This window comes from Vigna angularis, chromosome 3 (assembly GCF_016808095.1).
Source record: "Vigna angularis cultivar LongXiaoDou No.4 chromosome 3, ASM1680809v1, whole genome shotgun sequence".
In the NCBI taxonomy this organism is placed as follows: Eukaryota; Viridiplantae; Streptophyta; class Magnoliopsida; order Fabales; family Fabaceae; genus Vigna; species Vigna angularis.
Window position 1 is genome coordinate 17,460,459 of NC_068972.1, and position 11,984 is coordinate 17,472,442.

Consider the following 11,984-nt stretch of genomic DNA (forward strand, 5'->3'; position numbering starts at 1 on the left):
TTTTTTATTTTTCATTCACGCCTTTTTTTTTTCTTCTCCTTTCCCATACATTTTTACTGATTACTGTTTTCCCAACTGTCTTCTTCTACCTTCATACACATAGAAAACAGGGAGGCAGAGCAGGGATCTTATTGGGTGGGGATTGGTGTTACTATTATTATTTTTATTTAATTTTTTATTTATTTTAGTCTTTTTTTTATTATTTTTATTGTTTTATTTGGTTAATTCCTTTTATACAGTTTTCTTAAAAATTAATTTATTAGGAATTAATTTCGTGTTCGACACACGATTTAGAATTGATTTTATCTTTTTTATTTTAAAATATAGACTGACTATGTTATATGTTTTATGTTTTGTTTTAAGGTGTTAAATATTCTGAAAAAATACTTCTTTTGTTTTTTAAGATTCATGTTTTAATTTTTGAACTTCCATAGAATTTTTTTTTTAAGTTTTACATTTTAAATTTAAGATCAGAAACTTTGAAGAGAGAAATTTAAGATCAGAAACTTTGAAGAGAGTGCCATGAGAGAGTTTTGGAATGTGTGTTGGGTATGTTGGAAAGTGTTATGAAAATGAAATTAGAAAGGAGTATTAAATAGGAGCCAATTGCACTACACAACAACACAACACAGTCTGCAACACCACATAGCTCATTCTCAAGATCGATGACACTTTAAGTATCCCCACAAGTGAAAAAGGTATTGTAATAAATTTTTATGTGGTATTAATATATTATTGAGTGATGGCAAATTTTTAAACAACTATATTAACAGGTTTTTCATTTATAATTTTTATTTGCATTTTAGTTTTTCGAAAATAAAAACTAAGTTAATTATTATAATTAAACGTTAATTATCAAAATTAAAGATTAATTTAATGTCAGTATTTTTGTTAAATATTATTCATGTTCTAATTCCTGTACAAGACCCACACACCTGTCTTTTTTTATCCGTTTTTCTTTCATTTTTTTTTCTCTTTCCTTTTTTAAAATTTTTGTGTCTAATTCTTATTTTTTTTCCTTAGCTGTAGTTAAGAAAATGGGATTAAAATTTAAATAAAAAAATAATTACTGATTTTAAATAATTCATAATAAAAAATAATTTTAAATTTTATCATTTTAATAATTACATTTTTTAATTCAAATAATTAATCGTTATAAAAAAATATTTATTCTTTTATCATTTTAATAATTAATTTTCAAACTTAAATAATTACTAATAATACTATTTACACTGTATTACCTATAATAATTTTTATTTTAATAACTATAATTTAGTTTATCTATAACTATATTTATAATTATATATATCTTTTATTTTTTTCAATTTCACTCTTTCAATAACTACTTTTAAAATTTAATTAATTTATAAATATTTCAAAAATGTGCACTTAAACGCTGGTATTCATAAAAAAAACAATCTTGACTGACCTTTTTATGCGTCTGCATGCATTTTTATAAATTTATATATATTAATTTTGAAAATTCCAAAATATATATTAATTATTTTTTTCTTAATTTTATAACCAATATTTTAATTATTTGTTTTATTTAAAATTATTTTAAAGGATGATAAATTGTTAATTTGATTTTTTAATAATCAATAGCATCTTGAAATAATCCAATCTGACAAAGTATTTAGTATATCAGTATAGGATTAAAATAAAACAACTTCCATTGTTTAATTTCATCAAGAATTTCCAAATCACTTTGACTACTAGTGAAGCACAAACCGAGAAATAACCTCTGCAGAGAATACTTTATTCTACTGTAAATATAATCATTTAACTGTTGTAACTTATCATCTTCAATGGAAAATTGAAAATATATACACTTGCAGAGCCTTGTGATTACCAGCACACAGCAAAACTATCATAGAAGTTTTATTAAAGAAAATGTTTCCTGCACTGTATGCATGTATCACCACACCTGCATCTGAATCTATCTAACTACTAAAGTAATTTAGGTAGATCCATAGGGTCAGTTTGGAATAATTCAACTTCATCCTGACCCTTTCTAATAAGCAAAACTTATTTGCTTCATTAACACCATAATCACTTTTATTCTCGAAGTTTAATATACTTTCACCGAGAGGAAAAGATACACATCCTTGTGAGTTTTCTGCATAATGCTTGCAGTAGTATATGCATCTACAACATTATTACTGCAAGAAACAATGCAACAATATTGCTGCAAGAAACAATGCCTCCATGTATCCAACATCAACACCTTTGAGTGCATTAAAGGTTCCATCACTAATATTATTCACATTATCATGAAAAGCAGAAGGGTGTTGATTAGCTATTACAGCAAATAAGTTACTTTGAGAACTTCGGTTCAAAAGATTGTCCATCATTTTATTTTGGTCATTCAAGGAACTCCTTTCCTGTAAACACATTGCACAACACTCTCATTAGAAAGAATATGATTATCACTGACATCCTTAGTTAATTTAAGATCAGAAGCAAAATCAAATCCACCATACTCAGCTGCATCTTGTGTACAAGAGTTAAAAGAAACATTACAAATGTAATCACTGTGAACACATATTTTTTCATCAATAGATGAGCTAAATAGACCACTGTACAATTGTTGTCTATTGGATAAGACCAACATTGTATCAAAGTTCTTTTTAACTTGATAAAAGTTGTTTTGATGGGATTGACAAAAGCGCACCCAATATTTCGTTAGCATGAATCATATTGAAAGGAAGTAAACAGAGTCCCAATAAAATTTTCAAGGGACCAACCTTAACTAATTCTCTATTTTAAGTGTTGAAAATTATACACAGATTAGCAATTAATAGTTTGACAGTTTTTTTTCTAAAGGGTGTGGCAAATGGTGAAAGTGGAAGAGACACAGAGAAAGAAAGGAAAGTCTACTTTGAGGATAGAAGGTCTGCTTCTAACATAGATCCTTATATAGTCACCTCCATGATTCCAGAGACCACCATCCTCTAGAAACCATGAACATATGTTTACACCATTCAAAGTTGTGTTTTCAATACCATTTGATCCACAATTTAGTTATGTCTCCAAGGAATTGTTTTCTTAGGTCTTTTAAGCCTTCACTGTCTGCTTGTCCGGTTATGTCTTTGTCCATTTTTATAAAAAATAAAAATAGGTTCAGTTTTTTTTATAATATGATGACTTAATATTTGAATAATTACTTTTTTGCAAAGAAATATTTGAATCGATATTAAGGAAAGTATTTAATTATATTAAAGATAAATTCTCTTAACAATACCAACAAACCAATAGTAACATTGTCCAAAGCTCATCTGATTCTGATATGATGTAAGATTTTAAAATAAAATCAATTGACATTGATGAAGTTGTGTTTGAGACAGATGATACAGACATTCCAACCATTACATCCTCTTCATGTTTAAAGAAAATCAATTGAATGAATGGAGCAAATGCATATTATAGCAGTGGTAATAATCAAGTTTTCATTTCAAGCCATTTAAGAAGTGAATCAAGTTTTTTAGGATGGTCTTCTACCTTGGTCCTAGTTTTGAGTAGACATGGCTAAATTTCTTCTGTGCATCTATTTTAAGAGATTTATAATCTCATCCACCCTTCTACTCACATAATTTATTAATTGTGATATTGTAGCGCTAAACATTAAGTAATAATCATATATTAAAGAACTATATGTAATATCATCAGGTTTCACACAAACTTTCACTATCACAGCTAACACATTTTTTTGCTTCTTTCATCTTTTCTTGTTTACAAATGATAGCATTCAACATATTATAGTATAGACATTAGGCCTAAGGTTATTTGATCCCATTTTAATTTACCAAACCAGTTGTTTCTTGTAACTTATCCACAATGCAAAAGTCATAAACTAGGAAACCATTTCACAATACAAATCATAATATACGTAAACCACGTAAATTAATACATATCTGTGATGTACATTTCCACATCAAACTTAGTTGACTGACCTTCAATTGCTTTGGTTTCTCCCTACAATTTATATGGTAATAGATGTAAACTACAGATGCATGAAGCATAAAAAAATGAATATATATATATATATATATATATATATATATATATATATATATGGGACAGTCACATGTGATAATGATCCAACTTTATTGTAATCATACACACACACACGAAGGATGGTGTGATAGTGTGGGATATGTTGAAGAAGTTCGGGCTAAAATATTTATCAGTGGGCACTAATTTCATTGGATTGAAGCTTATTTACATAATTTAAAACTTGTAATGAGTTATGGGGTAGAGAACCTCTAGAAGTAAAATGAACTTGGAACAAAAAACCATTAGGATTTTAGACATAGGGAGTGAGGTCACAGTTTTGGTCTTGACAGACAATGAAATCATTGATTCCAACCCCTGTACTAATCAGTTAACAAATTCTACAATAAAATTACAATGACAAAGAAAACAGAAGTTACATAGCAATTAAAATGCAGGGTGCAAAATAAAAAAAAATATCAACTCTTCACATCTAATATGCAGCTAGGAAAACATCAGGTTTAGAGAGGTCACATTCCCTAATCAAACAGATACAAAATTTACAAATCATTCGAGCATACTATATAGCAAATAAACCTAACTTGATATAGAAATGAGGTTTCACCTTCTATGATTTCAACGAGCCTCTAGAGATAAATTCACGACGAAATGTCTCTGCCTAAGTTAGTGCATCAAGCAAGCAACCATTGTCTTCCATTTTGGACCGTCAATGCCTCATCAAACAAACCTTTTTTTACAGAGACCTTTGATCATAATATTATAACTACATAAATATATGATCGATACGATTTCTCATTTTACAAATTCCTTCTTTATCTTAACTATAACGTTGATTTTAATTACCTTACTCCTAAGTTCACAAAATTTTAAATTAATATATTTTAACAAGCATCTATCACTTAAAAACTAATTAATTTAAACTGTAGATTAAAATTTAATTTAATTAATTATATCTATAAAAGCTCATAAAACTCCCTCCAAGAGTGAAAAATTACTAAGTTTTCTAAAATGTTAATTATGTCATATAAAAAATCCAAACACCACTTAATTTTTAGCACAACAAATATCTAATAGAATTTCATCCATGAAAATATATTTATTATCGGGGTAAAAAAAAGAGAGCCCTTTCAGTTAAAAAAAAAGTGGTGGTGCTTCGTAGTGTAGGGCCATCAAATTGTTACAAACATGTTGAAAAGTAAATGTAAAAGGTATAATAATGGCATTTCTTTATGCACTTTCATACTTTCTATTTTGTATCCTATAGGTGGTTAAAAGACTAAAGTGTCTCTCTTATCATTATCTATATATTGTATTGTGAATCAACTAAAGAAAAAAAAGTTTAAGATTGTATAATTTGAAAATCAAATAAATGTGTTTTGAGTTATACAATGTAGAAATATATTTTTTTTCACAGAATTTTTTTTTAATTGTGCAATTTAAAAAAAAACTTCTGAATAACACAATTTAAAAATCAAACAATAACTTTTGAATTGTACGGTCTAGAAAATACTTTTAGATTACATGATATAAAACTTCTTTTTATGCAAAAATAATGTCTTTCAAAATGTAAATACTGAATTTTTTTCTATTAAAAATAATAATTTTTAAATTCTGCAATTCATAAGTCAAAAAGAAATATAAGTTGCACAGTTTTAAAGTAAAAACAATCTAATAGTCATGTTTTACAATCAGAGAAAGAATTTTCGTTTTTATGAATGTGCAGAAGAAAAATATGGGATATATTGGGTTGGATGATCTCAAACAAATATGTACAGGCCCAAACTCATTTGGAGTTGGGCCTAGGGCCCACGGCGAGCCGTGGCCTTTCATATACACTAATGGATACCCTCATCGCGTCTTTTCCCGCACTCTCTCGACGATCGTCTTCGCCTGGGTTTCCTTTGGTGAGTTCTCTCCTTCCTCGGTTATCGATATTATTGTAGATCTTCAAACCCTACTTCTGCACGCACCACAACTTTTGGTTCTTCTTCTTTCTAACGGTAGTAATTTCCCCATTCAGTGTTATTTGTTTCGACGAAATTCTTGTCCACTCTGTTGACCATTTTTTACTTACAATAAAATTTTGGGGGGGAAGTCGGCAATTGGGTTAAGATTAAAATTATAGTTGTTAAACGTTCAAACATTGCATCGGATTAAACTATCGATGTTCATCATGATCACATCTGGTGAAAGACTGGTTATACGAATTGTTTTTTATTATTTTGTTGGGAAGTAATTTGTAGGTTTTATGTTAGATTTTTTATTTATGTTTTGGGTTGTGTGGGTTTCGTGTCATAGGATTTGATGTGATTCGTGAATTGATTTCACTTGAAGGATAATTAATCAAACGAAGCTATACTGGTGGATATGAATAAGTGTATTAGGTTTCAATAATGGTTACTTTTTTTGGTCCATAGATTTGAACCACCAGTGTTTGAAGACTTTCTCTCCGACTAGTTCTGCTCGGCCGGGAACTAAGAAAAGTCTGGCTAAATATTGCGCCAAGGATCGACCTTAGATTCTAGTGATTGATGTATTCATTACGTTGCTATAACTTTCATGTTCTAATGGTCGATGTATTCATTTTGGAAGATTGTTTGTTTTAATTGAGAATGCAGCTGTCGGCATTTATCATTTGTTTGGTTGTCTACAGTTTGGTACATCCTGATAAACAGGATCGAAAATTTACGAATAATTCCTTAAAATTTTCATCCCCAGTTTTATTGGTAGGCGAAAATATCTTGGGGACATATGAGGGGCAAACTCCTGTGTTTCCCTCCTTTTGTCATTAAAGATAAAGTTTCAACAACAAGAAGTCAATGAAATGTTTTGGTGTCTCATCTCTTTTACTTCTCTTGCTTTGTTTTATTAAATCATGCTATCAGATCGATAAAGTTTAACTGGCCTCTTTTGAACTGTCTCCAATTTACATATTTAATATATTTAAATATTTAAAAATCGATGTTTTGTAGTTTGTAGAATTGACAAGCCTAAAGATACACTCAAATGGCTGGTCCTAGGATTGCCCATGCTACCTTGAAAGGTCCAAGTGTGGTAAAGGAGATATTAATTGGAATAACACTCGGCATTGCTGCTGGTAGTGTGTGGAAGATGCACCACTGGAATGAGCAGAGGAAAATCAGGACCTTCTACGATTTACTTGAAAAAGGTGAGATCGGTGTTGTTGTGGAGGAACAGTAGAACTGTTCTTGCTTTGTTGCCTATGCTCTTCATATATATAGGCTTTTTTCCCCTGCTATATTCAATTGGCTCTTTAAATGTAAATGAGCCAACTAACTGATGAGATTGAAAAGAATAAGTTTCTTGCACTGATTGAGTACTATGTCGCCTTGTAAAATTTCATACAGTTATGCTTTAATTTTATGATTGGATTATTCTCTTCCTGTTGCACAGCTGTAGATGTTTTTATTTTCTGTTTTATTGTTTTCTGCATATTTTTGGTCACATGTTAAGAACTCAATCAATTCCTTTTTGGAAGTTGCTAGATGTAATATTTTATTATGTTAGTATATGCTGTTCGGCTAGGTTTGGGCTTGTTGCAATTGCACTTGGGCTTGACTTAGAAAATTAGTGTAAGGGTAACGATCAGTATTTTATTTCCTTTCCTTTCCATCTTATCCCTGAATTTCAAAAACTAGTACCATTGGATTATGTAAATAGGCATCAGTTCATCCAGGATATAAAATCCCTCCAAAACGTGGTATATTCCAATTCTAGAATAAAAACTTTAAATTTCTGTGTAATATTTGTCTTCAAGGAGTGATTCTTAGTGCAATAGTAGGTTGTTTATGGCTTGCAGCTGTAAGACCGTATATGTACCCTCTCCAAATCACACACTTGTTTAGAGCCTCATACATTAGGCTACCCTATTTAATATACTAGTCTCCCTACCGGTGAGAAAAAAAATATTTTTACTTAATATATTAAGATAGAATTGGTTTTAGCTAATTTTATAGCTTCAGGGTTTTGATGTTTTCGTAAAAATGGAAGTAATTGGCTGATTGCATTAGCTGTTACTATTCACAGCTAGTAGATTCAGTCTTATTAGAGTCACTCGCACAGCCCCTTTTGCAGCCACGCGTCAAACCCAACCCTTTCTTTTTCTTTCCAAACCCAATGCAACAAACAAGAGGAAGTTTTGATTGACACAACGAGGGGAAGATTTGATTGTCTTGAATGAAAAACAATCTTGAAAATTTTGAACTTAATGCTTGTTCCTGTGGAGAAAATGTGGGAAGAATGAGATGCTGCGAGAAGTTGATCAAATATGTGAGTGGAAAGGAAGAACAGAGGTGCAGAGATAAAGAATATGATGATTCTTTATTTAAGTTTAATTCCTGTGTCATTTTCCTTTTTTTTTATTTAGGTTTAATTGTTACAACATGGGTTACTAACATCATCATACAATTAACGTTGTCAATGAAAAAATTAACGAAATGAACTTAATTTATGTATACATTAAACTAAGTGTGGATGAAGTTCGTATTTTTAAAAAATGGAGATCAAATTGACACACAACATTAAACCTTTCCGAGATAAAAGTGTTTGAAGTTGACTCGAACATGATTCATTTTATTTACGAGACAACTTGAGTTGTTTTACATTTAAAGAACAGATGTTTAAAACTCTCTTCATTTTCTATACACAATCTTGTTACTAATTGTACTCCCCTACAGGCTAAGTTAACCTTTGTTGTCTTCTCTACTTAGATTCCCTTGCAATATATTATATGCTGACTTGATTGAAAATGATCTGTCATCTTCCTACATTCATACGAAAGAGCCCACGCTATCTCAATTGAACGCTAGATATGAGTTGCATAAATTCTTGTTCATGAAAACTTTCTCATAGTAGTCTAGCTTTTTTCTAACTTAAATTCCAAGTGCCCCCCTCTTCCATAAATCCCCTATAATTCTAGGGAACCTACAACAGATAGTTGTACCCACTTATTCTCCCAGAACTTACTCTCCAACATTGTAATCAAACCATAAACCTTGGTGGCTACTATTCCACATACAATACGTAGATCGCTCCACCATCAGAATTCGTTATGTGCTCTATTGGATTCATTTAAGTTTTTCCAAGATTCATATTTAGATTTTAATACTTCTTTCCACAAACCTTGGTTATCCATACCTATTCTCCATTTTCATTTTGCAAAAGAACTTTGTTGAAGTTTTCAATATTTCTAATTCCCAGTCTTTCTTCATCCTTAATTTTTGTATAAAATTTCCTATTTATTCCAAACTATATTTTTTTCCTCAGTTTTCCATCTCCAAATAAAGTTTCTTTATACTTATAAAAACTTATAACATACTGACACTTTAAAGAAAGAGAAATAGTAGATACACGAAATGTCAGAATTTATAAGATATATACTATCCGTGAAGGATAACAATCTACTTTTCCATATATGTACTTTTCACAATATGCTAAAACGGAAATATTTTAATTAATTATTATTATGTAGCTTTAACATAAACAATTAAAATTATATAAATATATAATTTAACGTTTAAATGGAGAAAATTTTAGAAGCATTAACAAAAATATTTAGTAAAAGCTATAAGAATTTGATGGTTCTCTGTATATTCAAAACGTAGATATAATAACAAAATATATTGGGCTGGCGTGTAGAAGAAGGTATGTGTGCCCATTTTTCTCTTTTTCACACCGACAAGTACGCATGTAATATATACATCTAGTAGAGTTATTATTTTATTTTCCATAGAGTTGAAGAAATAAACCTTAACTTTTAATTTAAATAGTTATATATTCAAAGAGTGTATTTTTTTTTTCCCAAGTCAAAGTAACTTGCGAGTTATTTGTTTCTTTCTGAGAAGACAATCTGCAACAAGATTACAGATTACAGAATTTACTATAGCATAATAATACTTTAACATTTTTTTTACAACATTTTAACATTATATACGTGTCATTATGTGATTAGTCCAAAATTATTCTACAATCAATAATAATAATCATAAACACCAATATAGACTTTAATCACATAATAACAAGTAAATAGTGTTAAAATATTGTAAAAAAAATATTATTAAAGTATCATTATTCTTTACTAAAATCAATTAACACTCAATACATATGTTAAAAAATAAAAATTTATAAAATATATGATGTAATAAATAAAATCAAGATACACGTGTATATTTTTTTATAGATAATAATGGTTGATAATAATACTCTAAACGAATAAAAAGAAATAAAAAGGAGTTTACATTTGGAAGAAGCACGCAATAGATTAGATTAGATATATAGATAGCCAACGTTTTGTAACTACTTTGTTTGTCATATTTTAGGCAACTATCACAACATCTGGTTGGCTATAATGTGAGAGCGTCAATGATATTTTCGCGTCCAAACACAAAAGCTTTCGGGAGCAGCAAAATATCAAGATTTTAATAGCAGTCCAACATTCTAGAACCTCCTTATGAAGAAACCGAACCAAACGCAACTAAGGTTGGAAAGAGCAATGTCTGTGCATGTGTTCTCTTGACAAAATGAAAATATCTGTTGTGCTAGAAAACAAAGAAAGGTTAAGTGTTGGACGTGGAAGACAACATGTGGTTGTGAGAAGATAAGTAATATGCGTACACATATTCATCAGCGTTGGTTATATATACCTAACTAAATCGCTGCTATCCCCTCACAAAACCTCTTCATTGCAGAGTTAGTCGTTTCAGCTAAGAAAAGAGGAACAAAACAATGGCAACAATAGCAGGTGGTGTCAGTCTTTCGAGCCCAAGGAGAGTATTTGCTAATGCCAAGGGATCAAACTCTGCGCCAAAGGCCCAGGCAATTAGCTTCCCACTCTTCAGGCCCACACATAAATGGCCCGCTTTGGTAGGGGTGGGGAAGGCCCGGCTCATTCGTGCAACGCCGGAAAAGATAGCGGATAAGGTGGAGGAGAGCATAAAGAGCGCGGAGGAGACCTGCTCGGGAGGCGGGACTGACGCGGAATGCGCGGCGGCTTGGGATGAGGTGGAGGAGCTGAGCGCTGAGGCGAGCCACGCCAGAGCGAAGCAGAAGGAGTCTGACCCGCTGGAGAGCTACTGCAAGGATAACCCCGAAACCGATGAGTGCCGCACTTATGATAATTAAGTTATCTTGTGTTACATGTTTCAATGAATCCACTTGTATTAATTAATTCTTATTTATAAATTATACCAATAATTCAAACTCTGCCACTCTTCCCAGTGGTTGTGTTGTGGTGGATGCTTAGGTGCAACTTTTATATACTTGTAAATGTCAACACTTCAACGTAAATGATGCAAATGGTGACTTGTACACCAAAACATTTTTAATAGACTTACCACATGAATAGCTGGAATTTTGAATTTGTTTATATTATTTAAAATATTAAGGTTTAGTGAGATGGAACATATAGAGTGCGTTTTGTAATAAAAAATAAAAGTGATTGTCGTTTTTGTCATTGGTTGTTCAACATGATTAGGTCATTAAGGATTGTCAGGATTATTGTAGTTTTTATATATTTTTTAATTTTTTTTAGATTTTATTTTAAAAATTTATAAAACATTTTTTTAGATATCTACATATATTTATGGATATATGATGGTTCTATAATATTTATGTGTATTTTTTAAATGGATATCCGACATGTATTTACATGAAATCTGTACAGAAAACCAAGAAATTAAAGTACAATTCAAGAATTTCTCGTGGGACAATTCAAAATATATCTTTATGAAACTTGCAGTGTGAATAGAAAACATCAAAATGTTATTCGATTGTTCTATTTAGGGTGTATGTTCATCTAGAGTTATAGAGCTTTCAAAATTGGAGTCACACTATCAAATCAGATTTATTAAGTGAATAAAGCAATATATTTGTAAGTCGTCAAATTCTTATGAAGGTCAAAAGCAATCTTGGTTACCGATAAATTCAATATAAGTCCAATTTTAATATCTCAA

At 30.4% G+C, this 11,984-nt stretch overlaps 2 protein-coding genes across 3 annotated transcripts; both read left to right on the forward strand.

Moving 5' to 3' along the window:
- Positions 1 to 5,805: 5,805 nt before the first annotated feature.
- LOC108325228 (cytochrome c oxidase subunit 5C-2-like) lies at positions 5,806 to 7,414 on the forward strand. 2 transcript variants are annotated; one of them, XM_017558259.2, is made up of 2 exons: positions 5,806 to 5,918; positions 6,987 to 7,414. In XM_017558259.2, exon 2 carries the CDS (start codon positions 7,021 to 7,023, stop codon positions 7,213 to 7,215), a length of 195 nt encoding a protein of 64 aa, XP_017413748.1. In that variant the 5' UTR covers positions 5,806 to 5,918; positions 6,987 to 7,020; the 3' UTR covers positions 7,216 to 7,414. The 2 variants fall into 2 exon arrangements, with proteins under 2 accessions (XP_017413748.1, XP_052731235.1); XM_052875275.1 differs by having other exon boundaries at positions 5,898 to 6,014.
- Positions 7,415 to 10,721: 3,307 nt separating this feature from the next.
- Positions 10,722 to 11,235, forward strand: LOC108325523 (calvin cycle protein CP12-2, chloroplastic). Its single transcript, XM_017558605.2, has one exon. The coding sequence runs from the start codon at positions 10,759 to 10,761 to the stop codon at positions 11,152 to 11,154; it is 396 nt and encodes a 131-aa protein (XP_017414094.1). The 5' UTR covers positions 10,722 to 10,758; the 3' UTR covers positions 11,155 to 11,235.
- Positions 11,236 to 11,984: the final 749 nt, after the last annotated feature.